This window comes from Ammospiza caudacuta, chromosome 11 (genome assembly GCF_027887145.1).
Source record: "Ammospiza caudacuta isolate bAmmCau1 chromosome 11, bAmmCau1.pri, whole genome shotgun sequence".
NCBI classification, from domain to species: Eukaryota; Metazoa; Chordata; class Aves; order Passeriformes; family Passerellidae; genus Ammospiza; species Ammospiza caudacuta.
In genome coordinates this window covers 18,272,387-18,294,745 of record NC_080603.1, presented here as the reverse complement: position 1 = coordinate 18,294,745, position 22,359 = coordinate 18,272,387, and the positions used below count along the sequence as shown (strand labels likewise).

At 42.7% G+C, this 22,359-nt stretch overlaps 2 protein-coding genes across 2 annotated transcripts in view; both read right to left on the bottom strand.

The window, feature by feature from the left end:
* Nucleotides 1-4,621, bottom strand: part of LRCH3 (leucine rich repeats and calponin homology domain containing 3) — a 56,927-nt gene extending 52,306 nt beyond the window's left edge. The window contains exon 1 of the mRNA XM_058812207.1: nucleotides 4,408-4,621. Within this exon, the coding sequence (XP_058668190.1) occupies nucleotides 4,408-4,618 (211 nt within the window). The 5' untranslated portion in view covers nucleotides 4,619-4,621. The remainder of the gene's footprint in view (nucleotides 1-4,407) is intronic.
* Nucleotides 4,622-5,675: 1,054 nt separating this feature from the next.
* Nucleotides 5,676-19,773, bottom strand: FYTTD1 (forty-two-three domain containing 1). The gene is made up of 9 exons (XM_058812004.1): nucleotides 19,640-19,773; nucleotides 16,527-16,658; nucleotides 13,423-13,568; nucleotides 12,552-12,664; nucleotides 11,501-11,597; nucleotides 10,543-10,604; nucleotides 9,621-9,695; nucleotides 8,688-8,814; nucleotides 5,676-7,618 (listed from the first exon to the last, which is right to left on the bottom strand). The coding sequence occupies exons 1-9, from the start codon at nucleotides 19,740-19,742 to the stop codon at nucleotides 7,523-7,525; spliced, it is 951 nt and encodes a 316-aa protein (XP_058667987.1). The 5' UTR covers nucleotides 19,743-19,773; the 3' UTR covers nucleotides 5,676-7,522.
* Nucleotides 19,774-22,359: the final 2,586 nt, after the last annotated feature.

The following is a 22,359-nucleotide window of genomic DNA, read 5'->3' as shown; positions in this document are numbered from 1 at the left end:
AAAAAAGCCAGAGAACTGACCTCAATTTAGCAATTGACCAAAGCACCACTCTCAGACAACTCCATTAGGCCAAAAATTGCCAGGATTTATACACAGACCACATGAGATCAAGACTTCCTAATACCAGACACACAACAAGAACAAAACCAAAAGGGAGCAATAATCAAATTAAATAAGGACTGACAGAAGTAGGAGCTAAGATCAAAAAATGCAGCTGAATGGAAAAAGCTGGATTACTGTCCAAAGTCAAGGGAAGGGTTGTGATCCTCTCTCCTTCCCACTCCTACAGCTACTAGAACCTCTGCACAGGGCATTTCTCTTTGGGTTTTGGTAAGGGTAGAGACAAAAACACAAATGCAATCCCAAGAATCTGAATGACCCTACTGACATATTAGGTTTTGGGTTTTAATACTGAAACTTTAGATGATCTAAGTATTAAAATGGTACACTCTGCTAGCAAATAGTCTGAGATTTGAACAAACAATAATCCCAATTCCTTCCCAGTTACCTTAAGGATCACAATAAATTTACATTCAAAATACAGTAACCCAAAGAGATTAAAAAAAATTACTTTTAGGCTGGTTTTGACTGTGCTGTTGTGGCTTTAAGAACAAATGTTTGGCTAACAAGGCCAGTGCTATCTGAGCCATTTTACATTTCATTAGGCACTATCAACTGAACTTGCAGCAGGAATGAAAACACCAGTGAGACCCTTTAGTGCAGAACACTCACTGCAATCCTTCCAGATGCAAGCAAGCACTTGGCATATAGAAAATTTACTGACACTATGGACAGGTTTTACCATTTCTGTGGAGAACTAGTAAGAATAAAACTACAGGGATGGCTTATTGGCAAAGCCATTGAAAAGGCACAGCAGAGCATTTTATTCTCCCTGTTCAGAGTCCTTCTATCCTTCTTTACTACTAATATATTCCAGAAATGAGACATAGTGAGCTGCATGTAATTATCTTACTCAATTTCCATACAACAGACATTTCTTTTATTGCATAAACCCACATATTCCCATCTTCTCCTTTAAAAATGGAGACAGTGAGTGATTTAAGCAATTACAGCTGTCATGGAGGTTTGACAAATAACTTTTCTGCTCAATCTATGCTTTAGGCCACTGGGAAAGCTGTCAAATAATGACATCACAATCTACATTAGTGCTGGCAAAATGCAACTGTGCTTTCTTTCACATTTAACTCAGGTGGTTCAGGGCCCTTCTTTTTACTATTCTGTGGTCAAGAACATGAGTGGGATGAACAAATGGGTTGTAACTCAGATAAAATGGGGAGAGATAATGAATGTTCAATGAAAGCATGAAAGAAAACAAGTATGAAAGCATATCCTTCATTTGATAATGAAGAAGCTTGCTCATTCTTCACCATCAATGAGCTTTGTAAACCTGCTCACTTTCTAAAAGTCCAATTAAGCTGTTAGGGAGGAACAGAAAGGAATGAGATACTCTTTCAATATCTAAGTTATTAGTTATTACTGCACTGCATTTCTTGCACATCCCTCACATAGGAGAGCACAAGATGTGTGACTGCATCACACACTGCAGAGTCACCTTCCTGCTAATCCATGCCAAAGCTCTCCAGACTATCCCATCTTCAGTTTGATTTTATAGGGGATCTGAATTCCTGTCAAAGCACAAAACAACTAGAAACCCACTCGTGCTTTCCTGCCTGCTGAAGCTACATGCTCAGTTGTGAGAGTACCCCGAGCACTGATCTCGGTTTGAAAAGTCCCATGTGGGTTTCCATCATCTGAAGACAGCAGTGCCAGAAGCAGCCAAGGCTCTGACATGACCAGAGAATCCACTTCCCAGTGAAAAGTTTACGCACTGAAGAAAATGATTAATGACAAACTTAACTTTTCCACCTAAAAGAAATACTGTATTATAAAGTTCAAAAATAAAATGCACAAACCTGACCTGGTTTTGCTGCTCTGGTGACAGTTTAGTGAGTGGTTAAGAATGGTACCTAGAAGCTATTACAGCTTGAGCACCGGGGTTACTATTAGTCAAATCTGAACCCATACAGGGTCCAAAAAAATGTGATCTTCCTGTTGATTTAACATCTGGAAATGCATGTTATGGCTGACATCACCCACCATCAACCTCAAAATCCGCACAGAGCACCCAGCTAGACCTGATCAAACCCCTGATCTCCAACACCCCGTTCCTGCTGACCCGCTGTGCTGGCTCACCTGTGTTCAGAGCAGCTGCCAGGGAGATCCTGGTTTCTGGCAGAGCAGTTATGTCACCGAGGGATGTGATTCATCCCCATCCATGTGCTCACACTGACATGCAGTTACTTTTATTGCTCCAAGAATGGGAATGAGCTGTATCAGTACATGATTCAACCAGAGAGGTGTCTGCTCAGGCACATGAGGAGGAAGGTTGGCACATCGTTGTTTTGTCTGCAGTTTTGTAACTGAATTTGTAATTTGGGAGCAATTCCAGACATTTTCATGAAACACAGACACGCAGCACCTCACGTGCTTGGAGTCTGTGGCACAGCATATAGGAAGGCTCTTGGGAGTCTACAGGGTGGGGTGTTGTTTAAAGTGTTTACTTTAGGTGTTTATAACACCTAGCACACAAATACATTGTATCATGTTATTTGTGGCTAGTCCCGTATAAAAGAATTTTAAGCCTCCCATGAACAAATCTCTGCCCAGCATTATTCCAAACAAAAATGAAAAAGTCAACAGACCACGCTAAAAAAAGACAGAAGATGAAGTTATTCATAGCAGCCTTCAAAACAGAGAATTTAAACATAATGTGTGTCCCCACACACACTCAATAAGCTTTGCTTTTTACAACTTAAGAACAGCTTCTAGCTTTTTTCTGAGGTTCATTGTGATGATAAAAGCACGAAAGTGTATGGCATGCACTGCTGCTTATTAGCATTTAATGCTTCTTGAACAACTACAATGCAAATATTCTTCACAATAGATGGGAACCTTGGTGGGAACAAGAATTCCCACAAATTGTTTAAGAGTACAGTAAATGAATAGTGTTATAAACAAAAAGCCCAAACCCCTCACAAATGTGTATGCTGTGTTGGCTTACAGATTAGTCCACTACACATGCATTGTGCAACTGCACTTGTACAAAAGAAACAAAAAACACCTCAAAAATTTATATCCCAACAAGAAGTGTTTTCTATGTATAGCTGTGTTCAAGACAAGCAAACCAGTGCTGTCTCAAGGTTTGAGTTTTCATGAGTGTTTCTTTTGTTAGTGACAGATTTTTGCATAAGTAGCATGTGACAGGACAGAGTATGAAGTCAAGAGAATTTTAAAGAAGGTTCCATTTTGAATCACTTCACAACAGTGTAAGCAGCACTTACAAACACGATAACTTGAAAAAAGTGATGTTGGAAGCTTATTTCTAAGCTTTCCAGCTACAACAATACTAAAAAGTCTACATTTCAAAGCTTCAAACAGATGGCATGCTGACACCTTTTAAAGTTACCTTGACTTCACTTATACAAACACAATCAAAATAAACTAAATCTAATCTACATAAGTATTAAGAAGACTTCTACATCTGCACAAACTCTCATTTCCCAATTCTCAGCTCTCTAACTCGTACAGTAATATGCAAACACACATGTGTTTTCACTCGTGATCAAGGTACTTACAGTCAAAGTACAGTTTTTGAGTCTATTCTTATGAATACATTTAAGGAATAGAGAGAACAAAAGCCCTAATGCTTACTGTACCTTGTAAAGTAATTAACAATCTTTAATATCCTTAAGTCCATGCTATACAGGGGAAAAAAAGCAAAGGCTGTGATTATATTCATGGTATCTTTCATATCTTCTTATGGCTGTTTGAAATTGCAATAATAGAAGCATAAGAGCTTATAGAGTTTATAAAGAACAGTTTCTTTAGCATACACACCTGACAGCCCTTCTTGGGAAGTTGGTTTCCCGTGTCAGCAGGACAAGATGAGAGATTGTGAGGGGGTACACAAATGTGTATATACACACATTCACACACAGACGTATCAGAGCAAGAACAAGACTAGCTAAAATCACAGCAGCGAGCAGCAATACCGAGAAAAACCTCACAACGCTCTTTAAAACAGTTCCCCATAAAGGGAAACATTTTACAGCAGAGATGATAAAGTAAAAAAACCCCTTCAATGAGAGAGATCTCATCAGACGGGCAAAGGAAGAACCCTGCCAGAGCTCCTCCAACACGCCTCGAGAGCCGAGGAGAGGAAGGGCGGAGAGCGAAGGGAAGAGGCGAAACCAGCTTCAATTTAACGAAGACAGCAAATTGGTCACCTCAGACTCAGGCCCGAGCGAGGGGCTGGTAAGGCAGCCAGGACGGCCAGAGTCCCCGAGAGCCCCCGCTCCCATTCCCCCCTCACGCCCTGTCCCTCACCAGCCTGGGTGGTGTCGCTGAGATCGTGGTTGGCGGCGCTGGCCCGCGGATAGTCCCGGAGCTTCCTGCCGCTCAAACTGAGGGTCCCGCTGATCGCCGCTTCTTCCAGGGCTCGGTCCAAGGAGCGGCTCCACGAGCCGGGAGCCGAGGGACCGGGCGGAGCGGGACAAGCCGCGGGCATCGCGGCAGAGCCGCCCTCCGGCGCCGCCATTTCCCCGCCACAGCCCGGCCGGACAGCGCATGCCAGAGCGCGCGGCACGGGCGCATGCGCGGCCGCCGCCCGGCGGCTCCGGGACCGCGCGGGCACCGCGTCCGTCCGAGCCGCCTCAGCCGGGCCGGGCTGAGCCGGGCCAGCCGCTCCTCGGGGCCGCGTCTTCCCGCCCGCGTGCAAGGGGATCGACTCTCCGGACACGCCTGGACACCTGCTGGAACTGTTAAAAATTATAGCTTTCCCGCCAATGTGGGATGTCACAGGATGGTTTCTGGGTGAGCATCGCTCACAGCTGCTGGGTGTCGGGCCCGTGCCAGCAGCAAAACAAGGGCAGAGCGCACAGATCTCCGCCAAGTGGGAAATGCAAAACTGCTTCACGCTTTTTAACTTAAGGATTGATTACATTAAAAGACCACACCCTTTGCTACATCTTAATAAATTCCATTTTCCCCTGCTGCTTCCTTCCACTGAACCCACCTGATGCTGCAGCCAACACACGCGAGCTGATAATGAAGAACAAAGGCTGTCAATAATCAAGTAGCAAGACAACCACAATATTTAACACCTTACCAGATTTATTTGCAGGCAGTATTTAGTCCTGCCCTGACAACTGATAGCAGCATTGCCAGTGCTTTGTGCCTCCTGCTGGCACAGCACTCGCACAGAGCCGGGAAGGGCTCGGGCTGCTCCTGCAGCACAAGGTGTTGATGACAGCGATTCTCGCTATCAGACATGTCACAGCAGCAATCGCTGACACATCGGGCACTCTCACCACAGCAAATCACTGAGTTAGGAAGTGCTACTGAAACATTAATTAGTAGCTGGCACATTCAAATGGAAGTGAGCCTCCACAGCGCCGCTCCAGTAAGTGCTCCCTTGTCAGAGTATTAAGGTGGGCAAGGAGTGTGAACCCTCTTTTAAGTTAGGTTGCTTTCTGCTGTTTTTTTTTCAGAATATTTACTAAGAATTTGATTAATAAGAACCCCTTGCAAGCTATCAGAAAATTCATATAACCAGTATATTGCCCAGGTGGTTATAACAGGAACAAGACAATATAAAACCTGTAACTTTTTATTAAAAAAAAAATTAACAGCTTCAGAATAGATCAAATGTAATAACTTCTCCAAAAAATACCAAAAGGTACAGTGTAAAGCATCTTCTCATTAAATACAAACTAGCACTTTTGATGCACTGCATCAATGTTTTGCATCTAGGCTGATGCAAAAGAATTTTTTTGTTGCATCCTGGCACATGAAAAATGTATACACTGAAACAGGATGACTGACTACTCTTCACCTAGTCAAATTCTAACAGTGGGACATTTATTAAACAAAAAATCTTACTAGTAGTTGAGAAAGAAACCTTAACACCATTACATTTAGTTTGCCTCTGCTAAGGTATATTTTCCAACATTAAAAACAAGGGTTTAAGTCCTATTTAGCATCAGAGTGCATTCTGACTTCAAAACAACACCAAAAAAAAGCCCTTCTGCTGTCAAGTGCTCTTCAAGGTTGAAGTTGCCAGTATATGCTAGTTAACTTGGAATTTGAGATAAAAATGCAAGGAAACCAACTCTGTCAAATATAAATTCTTCAAGAATGTGAAAAGGAGTTAGACCTGCTTCAAACACCATAAACACTCCTGGATGCAGCAAGCCAGCCCCTCTTGTACCTGACTGTACCTCCTCACCAAAAAGCAGTGCCAAGATCATCAATGCCTGGTCTGGAAGCAATTCTGAAGAGGTGCCTCAGTTTTAGACATTATATAAATACAGATTGAGGATGCCCCACTTGTTACTATCCTGCAGATTCTGATGCACAGAGCTATGCTTAAAGCAGGTGGCTATATGCTCCTGCCTAATGCCTTACACATGCTGGCAAAGTGAGGGCTTTCCTCCAGGAACGTTCCTCAGTTTCAGACAATTTCCAGATGTCTGACCACTTTGGATCAGCTTCACATCTTACCTCTCTTTGGTATAAACAAACAAGTGCCACAAAATTGCTTGCCTCTAGCTATTTTTAAGTTAGAGAAAACACTCTGGGGCAAAATATGCAGGATGAGAATCCTGTATCTGGGAGGGCAAGAAACTCTACCATACTGCTGACTTCCTTGTGAAGGAAGGCTGTATTTTTCCTATCAAATTATTCAAAAACATGAAGTTATTGCATTTAGTTTGTGAAAAACATTTCAAAAAGAAATAAAAATCAGAAATATAAGAAGAAAAGGACATGGATAAACTCCATTTACAGAGGAGAATGATGAAGTTGAGCTATTTGGAATACAAAGGATACTCACACTGCCTCTGCAGTAATCCAGTATGTATATGATCTGGACCACTTTTAAGGATAAGAGTAGAATAGTCTCCATCCCAGTTACAAATTTTGGGTCTCAGCTAACAGCTTTATTTGTGAATGTGAGGATGCAAAACAGTTTTCAAGAAAGGAAAAAAAATGGAACTTTAAAAGCACAAAGAAGTACAGAACCAATGCTCCCATGAAAAATGCCGCTACATCACTACCAAAGTATCCACGGACTGAGGCTCTGTGCTAAACTGGTCTCTGAAAGAGCTCAAAGGCAGTCCCTAAAAAACCCTAAAATGGGGTTTGTAATTAAACACTTAAACAATCTTTACCATAACAGAGGGGTCAAAGAACTCAGCTGGGCAACAGAATCTTTTCCAACCAGGTGATGGTGCAACTACGTCAGATCAGTTTCTTTCCACTTTTCTCCCTCAGGGCATTAAAGTCTTTTACCATTCCAAGTAAAAGTAATAAAGAGAGATAGCTCTGCCACCATCTTAGCAAGATGTCTGGAGAATTCTAGTGACATATGCTGTATTCTTCTGCCCACTTCTATTTCAGGGGCTTAGGTAGGTGGGCTCAGTGCCCAAGTCCATCTGCCACGTTAGCCCACTGTTACAAAACGGCTTCCTTTGTTCTGAGACAGCGCTGTCCTCTGCTCCTTCAGGATCCCAAATCGCTCGTTCAACGTCATCCCTGTCTGAAAAACAAAGTAATTTAACCAAAACTTTAAAGGTGTTGGGTTAATTTAATCAAAGTAATGGAGACAGAACAGTTTCTTCTTCAGTCTGTATCATCACTCGACTCCTTAGTTGCCTCACTTGGATTTTTTGTCACTTCCCACAACATTTAAAAATCAGATTGTCTACAGATCAAGAGCTTGCATTTTCAAAATTCATTAAGAATACTTGGTATGTAATGTCAATACTCAAAGCCTACTCAAAATGTTGTAAGTTAAACTGAGGACAAACAGACTGAAAAATGGAACTTCTAGTACACACTTCCCCACATAGATTCTCTGCAATTTCAACAAATGCAACATTTTCACCATTTTAATGCAGGTTGCCTTCAGTTCACTCAGCTAAGGATGCAAGCTGGAGTCTAATCCGGAAGTTTGATTAATTTTACACTACCTTAGTAGACTTTCTGACATATTCTTATTCCTCGATGGAACAAATGCAGATCAATGCCTTGACTCCATGTAGATTTCTACAGCTGGCACTAAGGAGCTGATTAAAAGAACAGTGTCTAACTTTGTCACCCTGTAAGAATCCCTTCAATGACAGCATTAGGATTGCTACCCAAATCGCCTGTCTGCATGAAAGTTGTGAAAAATTGCTCATCTTTCAAGCCCTTAAATGCTCACATTTAGTTTTTTTTTTTTTTTCCCTAGATGGACAGCAAAAGTTGCCTTACAAATTTGGCTGCCAGAGTTCCAGGCAGGTCACACAGCTGAAAGCAGCTCATTCCTGAATTATTCACAGTTGCTGATGCAAGCAGAGCAGAAAAACCTTTTAGAAATATTCAACATTTTAAATCCCATTTAAATCATGTGGGCATGCAAGGCATGAACTAGAAGAACAGGAACAGTGAGTTTAGCTACTTGCTTGAAGTTACACAGCGAGTTAGCGGAAAGCCTGGAAGTGGAAACGAGAAGTAGTCACCAGTTCTCTCTTTCTGTCACTTGGTAGTCTAGGAGCAAAGTGCCTCACTGGCTTTTACTGGTCTTGAAACAACTTTCAGAGTTATGAGAGGAAAATTGCATTTACCTGTTTTCCAACACTGTTTATATCAAACTGCAATGGAACCCCTTTTGGAATCTTCTTCTCTTCAGATTGGTCCCTCTTCATCAGAAACGATGGCACAGGACTACGAGTTAATCGTAATTTCTGAGACCTGTGAAAGAAGAACGTTACAAAGAACATGATGAACATGTGTTTTATGCAAGAAAGCCTTAATGCTGATAGAGGTATGAATTTTTCATCAAACCATTTGACCAGGCTGGCTAAAAAGCTGGAGGGCACAAATTCAAGAAGGTAAGTCAGGCAGAACTAAAAAAGGGACCATTTGTTATTGTTATCAGACACAAAGAGTCCCAGCAGGAAACCATCTTATTTTTTATCTGCAATTCTACTGACAAATGTGTAATTTGTGGTTAATTAATCCTATAAATACAAAAAAATAAATATTGCTACAGTCTTCCTTACTGATAAAACACTACCAAGGAAATGCTAATCAAGATATTTTTAAAATGTAACACTTTAACAACGGTACCATCAGCTTCCCAAACACAAATACAGCAATGCTGTCTTTAAGCACCAGTCCAGCAGTATTTTTATGAATCAGGAAGTAACTGCTACCATTACATATCAAGTAGGTGCTCATTTATTTCCACTACAAGGTGGAAAACAGCTGTGACGTGGCCTGATTTGGAAGGGACAGACAAAGTGAAAATCTACCAGCCCACCACTCTTCCACTCTATACACCACATCAAGCTCCTAACTGGGAGCTGACATGTGAGATCCAGCTGTGATATTATTCAAACAGAATAATATCAGAAAGGGGCCAGGCTTAAAAGCCTTCACAAGAAGCTATGACTTTGAGGTCATCTGAAACAATACCTGCAAGGAATGCACTAAACGGTTCAAAGCAGCAATTTCATTTATGTTCAGAACATTTCACAACTTAATTGAAAACTCACGCTGGGCTTATGATTGCTCCTGGGTTGTCAATAGACACAGTCAGGATCCCTCCACTTGTGGTAGAAGTTCGCCATCTAGTTTGAAAAGACAAAAATCATTTACAAAAATGGTGCAGAGAATTCAGTCAGGGTATCTTTAAAGGTATGTTCAAAATATTGGCCAGCAAGAATGTGCAAGATTTCAGAATGTTGGCCAGTACAAAGATCATATGCTATTGACACTTGGCTATTGATTCTTGCACATTTTACATTACCTACACCTATTCAGGAGAACACTAAATCACAGGCTGTTGAGGTACACCAGAACTACAGCCCTGACCCAAGAGTTTACTTTTGTAAAACATTCAGTTTCTTTGCCACAGATGGGGCCAAAATGGCCCACATAGCAAATTCAAGAGGTGACAGACTCCACTCTCTGGCACCTGCTGCTTTCCTGAGCCTTTTGTGTTCCCAAGAAACACCCTGCAAAGAGCCCAGCAAGCACAGATTAGTATGAGAAGAGTATATGGGGGAAGAGCCAAGTGGCCTCATTGGGCTCTGCCTTTTTCATTTCTAAACTGCTTCACAGGCTGATATGGATATTAAATAAAAGGAAAATTACAACAAGAGCTCAGGATAACATTGACATTTGAATTTTTCTTCTAGTCTACGCAGTATTCATGAGTACTAGAGATCAGCCTGATCCTCTTACCATGTTCCCCCTCATTCCTGCAAATGTCTTAGGCAAACCAACTCCTCCTGGTTAAATTAGAAGATAATTTAGGAAATAATTGAGAATAGGGGGAGGATCACTGTCACTCAGGTTGATGTGCCTAGAGGGGGAAAAAATCCACCCCCTTTCTATTATCATATCTGGGAAGTCTGAGCTAAAATGAGACTCTTATGTGCTACAAAGCTGAAGATTTCCAAATTAGATACTTACTGACGAGTTCTCTTTACTGTCTGATTATCAAGATCATCTGCTGACTGCACTTGGGCCTGTACCTGAAAACACATCAGTACAGACACCAGATTTGAATATTGTTTCAATTCCTATTGTAGCAGCTGGAAATAGAGAAGTTCAAAAAGAGAAGTTTAAAGTTCTTAGTACATGCTGCACAAACAGGGTTGTACTTTCAGAGGGACTTCAAAGATAAGAATCCTATTAAGTTCATAAGACCTTGAAAAGAAATTACTTTAAGAACACAAAATGATTTAAACTAAACTGCCCATAGAGCAATGGCAACATTTTGGAGGACTATGTCAGCCTAAGATCAAAATGTTACTACAGTAGCAAGAAAAGTCTGTCTAGTTGCTGATCTTGTCTGTAATTTTGCAAACCATCTGGAAGGAAGACAACAGCTACTTACAGTCACAACAATGGCAGATGTAGAATGAAGGCACAAATAAAAACCAAACCCACCACTTTGTGCAATGTCTAATCTCTCCATCCGACTAAAAATAACTAAAAAATCCTTAAGTAACTAAAATAAATGAAATAAATAACCCCAAAATAATTAAAAAAGCAAACCAAACCATAATCAGATTCTAAAATGGGTTTCTGCTTTATTATTCACCTGAAGATGACTTTTAAAAGCTGGACAGATCTTTCTGCCATTAACTTTTGAAAGGAAAAATTAATACCTTGACACTACCCTCAAACACTGACAAGTTCCATGCCCCTCAGAATTGCTCAATTACACTGGAATGTGAGGCAAGACTCAGTAGATTAGAGTAACTAGAGAATGAGTGCACTTCCCTAGAACCTGTGGCTATTTCCCAGTGCACCTGAAGTTTCTACTCAGATCTGATATTTGAAGTTGATTCATTAATATCAGTGTTACAGGTTAGCTTAGAATCTATAGCCCAGCTGGCTTGTTCTTTTAAAAAATTGTACTTACCTTCAGGCCCCTTCTAAACAGGAAAGTTGCTTGACGAGTATCTTTCTGTTGATTCAGTTTGTTTCCAATTCTGACAAACGTAGATGTCATGTTATTCCTGTAATATTTATTAAAAAATATAGTTATAAGAAGCTCCACAGGAAACACCCTAGAGACACTACTATGGAAGTCAAAAAAGTGCCCATCCATAAGGACATCTTTAGTGCTGCCTCTTTGAGGCTGAATGCTTCAGCTGGGATAAGCTCCTCATTCACTAGGAATGAAACATATTGCTCATAAATGGAGAAATCACTGCTGGTACATAGAAGCCTAATGTTCATACATCACAGAACAATATGGTCATTAATTCTGCTTTTCACTTTGCTCAGCATCCTCCAGCACTTTAAGCATTGCTGGTTAGAAGGAAAAAAAATAAAAAATTAAAATTAAAATTTTCTTTAAAAAATAAAGAAAGTTTGTTTACAGTTTTCACAATATAGTCACAGAGTGAACCCTTTTATCATGGAGACCATTTCCATTGCAGTTTAAAACACATGGTAATTCCATCACAAATAAAACATGCAATGGCCTTCCTGAAGCTGCAGATGGCACCAGCTTCCACAAAGGCATTTAGAAAGTTCACTAAACCATAGCTAACCCTTCTGAGCTATCAAAATCCACAGCAGCCATTTCCAAACAGAATCATGAAACACAGAATGGTTTGGGCTGGAAGGAACCCCTAGATTCAACCCCCATGTGACAGGCAGAGGCACCTTCCACAAGATCAGGTTGCTCAAATATAGGCTGCCTGTGATTGAACTGAAGGCAGAATACCAGGGGCTCACCCATAGAGGCACTTCCTGAGTGCTCTACATCATACAAACATCTGGCTTTGTATCCAGCCCATGTTTGGCACATTCTTGGCTTGCAGATTTGTAGAACTTCACACACAATGTCTTGACCATATTGCTACTCCAGTACCTACTGTCTACTCTTAGCCTCAGTCCTGTCAAACAAGATTCACTATGGGAAGTTGCCAAGTAGTGTTCAGAAAGCAGGCTTGGTAATTTACCTCCTGTTTAGCAGGGCAGACCTCCTGAGGGCAGGAGCTTGTTTTCTCTGCATTTCAGATTGTCTCTGCAGGTTTGTTTTCCTTTTCAAGACTGGGTAATTCCGCTGTGCATTCTTAAAAAACAATAAATATATTCAGCATAATGTATGCTGTACACACACACCAACATTTTTCTTTCAGCTTCCATTTACAAACTGTGATTAGAATACACTTGGCTTTGCCTACCTTTCACAATCTGGTATAGTTTGAAAACACCTTCTACAATTTCATGAATTCTATATTCTCCACATCCTCAGGAGAAAACAAAAAGCAACATACCTTAGCAATTATTTTTTCATTACCATATCTCCCTAAACTGACAAAAATCCATGCTGTATCTTAAAATTAGTCTTTGTCAGAAATCCAAAGGCAATACCAATTCTACAATACTGAATGAGACGAAGCAGGCAACAATGCACTGGAGCAGTGCAGAGAAGGGAGCCTATTGATGGAGTTTAGTATTCTGCAAAAACTTGCATTTTTGTAACAGCACAAGTTTAGCACCAGCAGGTTGGATGAATTATTGGTCTGTAAAAAAACCAATTTTCCTTGTAAAAATACAAGTAACTCCCTCCATACTCACACAGAATATACTTCTGTACTTCAACTCTCATGACTTGCAACTCAATTAGGTGTTAGAAACTATTTTCACACCTAGTCATTATCCAGCCCACTCAAAACAAACAAGACCAAAGCTAACACATTCCCAATTTGATAAAAGCTTGTACCATTTGTCTCCATTTTATATTTCAGTAACACTTTTCTGAAGCACTCGTGTTTCATTTTTTAACCTGTTCTGACACGAATCACCAGGGTTGCATTGATGAATTACCTTTTCACTCAATGGCTGTCTGTTCAGAGGACTGATTCCTTTGTGTGAACCCAGAGCTTTCTTGGCTGCCAGGCCAGTTATGACTCCATAAGAACGCTTCTTCCCTGCTATCTTCTTTCTGCGCCCCAAACGATTCTTTCCATAACCTGCAACAAGCACAGAAAGCTCAACAATTCTTCCTGAAAGGAAAAGGTTCATGCTTTAAGATGCCTTGCAGGCAGCACAAGTTATTTGGCTGCACACTTCAAGCCTTAGAGCAGAGGCCACCACTACACTTGAAGACAATTTGGTCACTCAGTTGTTTGGCAGGTCTGGCCCAAGCCCCAGCACAGCAATGATCAGTTTCTCACACAGAGCACAGTTTTACTGTAGTTCATTGCATTGATTTCTGCTGAAAATTTCTTATTTCACATGTTTGCAGGGAGAACTTAAAAAGTCTTCTAGCCCAGAAAAATACCAAAATACTCTGAAATGGAACTTCACCAAGTACTGAACAATATAAAACCAAACCAGAGTCCCTCAGCTTCCTACCCATTCAGCAAACTTCAAATTATTAGTTTAATTTAAAAGGAAAAAAAAAGCCGAAACAGCTTCAAAGATTATTTATTTAAATCAGTGGTTCCCAAGACATGACTTGGGAAGGAAAGAACATTAAACAGCAGATGAATTATATCACATTTGAAGTGTTTTCAATTAGAAGTCTGCATGGCAGAGCAGCCAAACTGAGGGCTGAAAGCAGCTTTTGAATATAAAAGGCTTGCACGTCTGAGGTCTGTAGTTCCTCCAGTGACCAGGGTTTGATTAACCCAGTCTGCAGTCATTCAGCTTCATGCTGTGAATACAGACCATGCTCCAATTTTGTTCTCAAGTACCCTTGCCTCTAGAACCTCAGACTGCAAAACAAATTTCAGACTGAGGAGTCAGCTCTCTAGCAACAGACACATTTAGTTTTAACATATCTGATTTATCAGCAGTGATAATAAATCTGTGCTTTCTCACAAGACAGGAGCCATGACATGAGGCAAGCCACTGGTCAGAATCCAGCCCAGATCAATTTGCCATGGAGAACTCCTGTGTACACACATTTTGTGTCTGGTTAGCAAATGCTCTTCTTTTCCAAGAGAAAAGCTGAGAAACAGGGTTGCCTAGGCTGAAAGGGACCTCACAAGCTCTATAAACCAACCTCTGCTCAAATAAATGAAAACCTCAGAGTTAGCTCAGGCTGCACAGGGCTTTGTGCAGTTGCATTCTGTGTATCACCAAGGACAACTTTTATTTAAATGAACAATGCTCATCTCTCTGCTTTTAACCCCAAAAGCTGAACAGAATCCAGCTCAAATTCCTCACTTCTTTCCAGAAAGTTTGGCAGCCACTTCTAAAACCACAAGAACTGAACACTGTTGATCATTTGTGGTTTCTGCAGTTGTCCACAGAGGCTTTGCTACTTATTAGGGGGGTAACTTCAATAGCATCAGAGTAGCAATAAATTTACTGCTAAGCTACTAATAACTAGAATGCTCACAAGAACTATTTAATGACACCTTCTGCTTAAAAACAATACAAGAGATTTGTTTTCACTGGGAGAAAATGTGCCCAGCTGTATAGGAGGGAGCAGTTGAAACTATTCACAATGTTTCAAGATGTTATGAATCTGGCAATTTTGCCAAGAAATTGTTTGCTTTTTTCCTAGAACACAGGCAGAGAAGCTGGTAAGGTTCCAGTAGAGAAAAGTAACTGCCTAAGACAGTAGTATTTAGAGTTTCAAGTTCATAGATCAAGTTTCTCCTAAAATTCTAAATCCTAATACTTGTTTCTTTTGTGGTCTTTTGATGATAAACAATTGCACTTGACAACTGCAGTTATAAACAGAGCCTACATGTTTGATAATCTACAACTTAAATTCACTTACTCTTCACCCACACAAATATCCTCACACCTGGGCTGAGAGATGTAAATTTTTCTTCAGTCCTGTCACCAATTTATTAGAGATGTACAAGTGACACAGTTGTGTGGGTCTGCATAGAAACCAAAACTCCTCTGAGCCCTGAGTAACACAAATAACACTGATCCCTAAAGACATTTGTGTCTAAGACACAAAGGAGGAGCTGCTGCTACAACAAACACTAAGCAAGACAAAGATAACACAGGGATCTGTGAGTACACCAGACAGATGTGTCTTTGTTTTAAAGGAATGCTACTAAACAAGAAATTGCATGTATTAACTTAAATACCTAATCAGCTCATGGTGGTAAGCTTTCTTATCAGACAGTATTCTTCCATATTTTGATCATCCTGTACTAAATAGATACTTTTCAAAACTAATTGCAAGCAAAACCAGCCTGCACTTCAAGCAGGAGCTCTCCATGTACTGAGCTAAAGCCTGGGAATAATTTCCAAACTTGTCCTGTTTATCAAAAAAAAGTGAGTTACTCAGGGGAACCTACAGCAAAGGTGTTATTGTGCACTTTTCCTCTCCTCACTCCCTGCCTATCTGACTTTTTCCCCCTTTTGTATTCCACTGTAAGAACACTGGCTTAAGAAGGCTGACACAGTTCTTCCTTTGCATCTCAAGCTCTTACAAGAAAAGCCAACTCACACTGTGCACTCTCCATTTAAATATTCCCAAGCCAGAATCACAGTCTATAGTGACAGATAATTTGGGGAGGCCTGTAAAGAGAATTCTACCCAGCAAATATGAATTTGCTTTTCTTTGGAACAAAGCTCCAGCAAGGCCTCCACATCTCCCAGCACAAAGGCTTTGGCATAAGCACTTGTTCTGTCCATCTCTGAGAAGGGGCAAGGCATCATCACAATTTCCAAAATTAAAATAAATTGAAGAATCAGAAAGCAAGCCAATTCTTCCTTGAGTCAAAGACAGTCCTTCAAGCATCCAAGCTCCCTGGTGGCCAAACATGTCAACTACTTTCTCACACTGAATCAGAAACAAAACCAAGTATAAATAGATTAAAAATACCCCTGAATTTCAATCAAAGACATTATTTGAAAGACAAGTGAAATGACCATGTCAATCCACACATTTCATTATTTTATCTTTCAGCTCAAGAAAGATAATTTGGAATCTGTGCTCTGTTTGGCACACACACCTTTCTGCTGTTGCATTCCCCACTTGGAGCCTTGTGAACTGAACTGCTGAGCTCGATTCTGCTGAAGCCCTCTTTTTATTTTGGGAGAATATTGCTTTCTCTCTTCTTTCTTGTTCAGCTTGATGATATCATCTACAAAAAGAAAAGAGAAAATTTGACATACTGTATAAAATACTGAATAAAAACCCCAAAGAGCCTGGAGTCACAGGAGACAGACCAGTCAATCCTGCAAAGGCAGCACATACAAGTTAAGGTTCCAGAAACATCAGCACTCTAAACATCCAGTCCCTGTTATGTCTTACAGAAGTTACTTTATAATCCAATGCCCCAGCAGAAGGGAAGCAGTTGCATACATTCAGAAAATGTGAGACACATGTAAGATCAATGTAAGATCATGGCATTCAGCCCAGCATTAAATTTTAATTTGAGTGACTCCATTAGTTTTTGTACATGGTGAAAAAAAATGAAATTCCAATCTCATGCCCAGACTTTGCAGAGACCAGGTAAAATGTCAATTCCAGCCTTAGTTCTTTCATCCTAAGCTACTTAAGAAAGATCACACAGACACAACTCAAGCCATCAGTTATCTTCAGGTGTTCACCAGGACTGAAATGATGGGGAAAAAGGCAAGCAAGACATCTCTCCCCAGGAATCTACAATCCAAAATTATCTATTGTCCAGGGAAACAATCCCAGACAAGCTATTAACCAGTTCAAAAATATGTGTAAGAAACAAGCTGCTGAAAAGCAAACAGCAGGTCTGTCCAGTGCAAATTATGCTACACCAGCTTGATTTCCTTCACTGACCTGGTAGCCAGCTCAGGAGAGAAGAGTAAAGAGGTGTGGCAGCTTTTATCTGACTGCCAGTTTGTTTACAAGAACATCTTAAAGGAAACTGCCAAGCTGTGTTTACTGCATCTTTATCATGAGAGCACAACTGATAAAAATGTCATGTCTCAATAGGGAGCCTCCCCAAATAGCTGGACAGTCTTTTTCCAGTCAGGGAAAGATGGAAATGGGGTTATTGTGTTTGTGGCTGAGTTCAAATGGACTCATAAGGGGCAGAACAGAAAAAACAGTGTAAAAACATAAACAACAAAAATCACAACACTATTATCCAATGGTTTGCATGGTGTCAAAAGAAAGCTAAGAGAACATGAATTCACTTTGCTGCAAAAATCTACCAGGACAAGAATACTGATACAGGTCACTCAGGGATTGATACCTACACAAATTCTTTACCAAATGGGGTGTCCCTGGAACAAGGATTCCAAACTATCCTTTTATACACAAAGAAAACCAAAGCCACTTCAAACATGGATTCATGCTTCACAGCTCATCTGCTTCATCTTGAATAAAATTTTTTCAAGTTGCTGCACACAAGGTTACAACTTTTTAGACTTAAGATTCAGCTATTCTCTTATTTGGGTAAATGAAGGACATTTGGGACTTCATGCATTTGTTACAGGAGCCACACTGAAGCAGTCTCCTATCCTGCATGAGATGAGAGACCACAACTACAGCTAGAACAGAGTTATCTGGGAGCACTATCAAACTGGAAGCTCAGCTGCACATAACACAAGCAAAACATGTTTAATCTTTATCACTATATGAGAATTTACTCAACATCATGATCTCAATCTTAAGACTTCCTAGATTATGGTCATGTCAGTTTCTCTGATATCACACTAGATGTGCGACTGCATCTTCCTTGTGGCTACACCTGACACAGAGCTTTCACTTGGGGACAGCAGCTGGGGTGACAACGTTCTCACACACCCAAAGAAGCACCCACTTCCCAACACCACCACTTTAAACAACATCCTCATGACACTGCAACAGCCCTTTGCAGTCTGTTAGGACAGGACATGTAGCAATGACTGCCTGAAAGGTTAATTCAGCCAGGAAAGAGTAGAATATGTGAAAATACAAGCCACAATCAACAACTCTATTAGCAACCCCGAAAACAAAGATTGTGTGCAATGGGTAAAAACAGATTTAGTTTTCTATGCATGCTGTAGCACTACTCTACCTTCAGACAAACTCTAAACATCATTTCACAAGTTATCTCCACTGCCCAAAGAACTCCACTGAATTATTTACAGAGGGAAAAATTGTACATATCTTCTTATTTTATGGTGGCCCACAAAGAGACCAAGTCCACCATTAATAATTTCAGTTCACACTATGAATCTGCTTTTTGAAGGAAGTCTCCTGGTAGCACTAATCTATCATGCTCTGGTACTATCACAAAGCAGTATTGGAGTGTAGAAAATCAATTAAATTTTCTTTTTTTTCCTGATGAAAGTAAACTGGAAGATGCAGCCCACGAACACACCAAACTGCCCCTGAGTGTTAAGGGGACTCAGTACACAGCACCAGAACAGAACTTCTCTGAGGTACCTCACCAAGTATGTACAGTGTGGGTGTCAGTTTCTCAGACACAGCTCTGCAGGTCTGTTACGAGTCTGTGCAAGTTCCTAACACACACACACCCTGCAATGGGAGGGCAGGGGACAACGGGGCACATTGTCACAGCAAACTACGCGGTACAGGTGACGTCATGCTCGGTCTCATCCTGCAAAGAGGTTACACGGGAGACTCGCCACTGCTGATTTCCAAACCTGAGAATAAAAAGGCCAGGCCAGCTGAGAGACCACCAAACCTCACCCATCCCTGTGATGCGAGCGCCAGGCGAGGCCCTGGGACGCTCCCCGAGCCCGCCCAGCCTAAGGCCCGAGTACTGCGGGCCTCACCGGGCCAAAAGCAGGCAGAGCCCCGCTCTGCGGCCTGCTCACACCGCCAAGCGACACAAAGGGGTCCCGGCTCTTCCCCGCCAAGGATCGCGCCCCCGGGTCCCCGCTGCTCCCGGTGGCACGCCCGGGACTCGCCGCCGTGCCCAGCCCCCGGCGCCACCCTCGCCCCCCCTGCGCTCCCGCTGTGGGAGGGTCCCGTCCTTTCCCCTCCCCACCCCCCGCCCTAGTTGGTTCCGCCCGAGCCGGTGCCCGGCACAGCCCCGTTGGTTCGTTCCGCCCCTCCCCGTCCCCAGCACTTGGTTCAGCCCGAGCCCCCCGCCCTGTCGCCTACAGCGGCCGCCCCGGCCCCGCTCCTCACCCAGAGACATGTCGATCTTCTCCACGCTCTCGCCGCCGCCGTGCCGGGCCCCCGCCGCGGCCGAGGAGCCCGGGAGCGGTGCCGCAGCCCCGAACGCGTTCATGGCCGCCTCCGTCACACCGGACCGCCCCCAGCCGGGCCCGCGCATGCGCATCAGCTTCGCCCAGCCCAGAACACAGCCGCCCGCGCCGGGGAGCGGCGCAGCGCCCCTCTGGTAGCGCGCCTCCTGGCGGCCGGGAGGAGCAGGTACAGCGCCGGGGGGCGATGGCGGGGGGCGATGGCGGGGGGCGATGGCGGGGGGCGATGGCGGGGGGCGATGGCGGGGGGCGATGGCGGGGGGCGATGGCGGGGGGCGATGGCGGGGGGCGATGGCGGGGGGCGATGGCGGGGGGCGATGGCGGGGATACGGGTCTCGCTGTGTGCTGGCTTCCAGAAGCGGCGTCTCCAGGGACAGTGTCCTTGGGAGGAGTGAGTGGCACACTCACTGGCCCGGGGGGTGGCGGGGGAAGGACAGGACAGTTCTGCCGTAGGACACGGAGTCCTGGGCGGGCTGCAGACTGCTGGGGGCTGAGGGGGTCACGGAGGTGGCTGGATGCATGGAGCACCTCTCTACGAAGACAGGCTGAAAGATTTGGGGGTTTTCAGCCTGGAGAAGAGAAGGCTCCGGGAGATCTCATTACAGGCTTTCTGTACTTGAAGGGGCTCTAGGAAAGATGGGGACAGATTTTTGTGCAGGGTTTGTTGCGATATGACAAGGGGTGATGGCTTTAACCCAAAAGAAGGTCGATTTAGACTGGATATAAAGAAGAATTGTTTTACAATGAGAGGGGTAGAACAGTGGCACAGATTTCCAGGGAGGTGGTGGATGCCCTACCTCTGGAAACAATCAAGGTCAGGTTGGATGGGGCTCTGAGCAGCCTGATCGATTTGAAAATGTCAGACCACATGACCTCTAAATGTCCCCTCCAATCCAACCATTCTGTGTTGCAGGGCAGGGAAGGGTGTTCAGCTGAGAAGTTGACTATGAGATGCCTTTGCCTGTGACCCCCCATGCAGTTGAGAGAAATAATCTGTTCTGTGAACAACAAAACCAATGCAGGGTGGTTTTGAGCACAATTATGTTTTCAAATGTCAAACAGCAGAGTTCAAACTAAGTTCTTATTTCAAAATACCATGTGAAGCTTAAAATTACTACTTAAACCCAGAACAGTGTGTCCATAGTTTGTTCTCTTTGGGTTCTTTTCAGAGTTGTTATCTTTGCTAGTTTTTGGTCAGAATCATGTGATTGAGAAATTCAGAAGAGAAATTGTTTTTTTTAACAAGGAATCTAGCAAAACCTTTCCCTGCTGCCTGTACATTTGCATTCCTTGGAGCTGTGGTATTGGTGGGTCAGCAGTATACATGTGCCTAGTGGCTAAACAAGTTACATATAAAAGTATAAAAGGGCTTTTTTACACAACAGCACCTCCTTCATTTGACATTCTATTACAATTAAGGGATAGTAATTATCTCTGGAATTTCTACATCTTGCTCGTGGTTGGTTGAAATTGGTCACTGAGTTCCAGAGACAGAAAAGGAAGGAGCAGATGGACTGACAGGGTGATCTCAGAGGACGAACTTCCTGCAGAAGCTAGGAAGTAAATGCTGAAAAGAAAACCCACATCTGTTTCCTCTGATCACAATGGTCACCTGGCATTACTGTCCACACCTCCCTGAGTTTTCTGTGGGAGCTGAGCTGAGGCTGCTGTCCTAAAGGTGGCATGCCCAAAGGACAGCTTGTTTCAGGGTCTGCCTGCTTGCCTCCAGAGGGGGAGCTCCATACCAGACTGCAGGGACTGTATCCCAAATGCCCTTGGGTCGGGATAATTCCGTACATGACCTTGGACACACCTCCTTGCAGCAGGAACACTCCCACATTTCTTTCATTGCCCACATATTCCATTTGTGCATTTGCTAAAATAAACACTCTGTGGCGAGGGCAATATCCTGAGTACCTGACACACAACGAGCTCCCGCGCCTGTAATCCCTGTCACAGCTCTGTGCTCTGTGCTGGCAGCTACCTGCACTGAAATACTCTGCAGGACTTAAGGACGGGAGATCTTTCCAGGAGTGTTACCATGAAAGGCAAGAACCAGAGCAGTGAGTTAAGGCTTCCTGTCCTCAGCTGTGTCCTGTTCTACAGACTGGTGACAAGGCTTTGCTCTCTCCATTTACACTCTTTATCCATCTCTTTTTAATTAAGGCCAAAAATGTGTTTCTGAATGTTCCTCTTGCTGCTTCCTATTGTCTACAACAGAATGGCTCAGTTACTGTCACAGGACACCTCCAGCTGGTGAAAGATTTTCCCTTCAGGCAGGAGAAACTTGTGACCACAGAGCTGGAGGCTGACAGTTCCACCCTGTTTTCTTCTCTGTGTTCTCCATGGGGTGCAGAAGTTCAGACATGGAGTTTTGGACCCACAGATTGAAAAACTTTTGATAACATTTTCCCCCAGGTGAGATTGGATGACAAGTGATTGATGATGAGTAGGAGGTTCTTACAATCAGGCTATATTTCTAAAGCAAATATGCTATTGCTAGATTAGCACAAACTACTAAAAATAGAGGTGCCAAAAGATGAATTTTTGAAAAAGCATTAAGTCAAATTCCCATGAGGCTGTAGGGTCCAGCTCCATCTGGGCACTGTGTCACGCCAATAAACAAATGCTCTGTTTACCCCA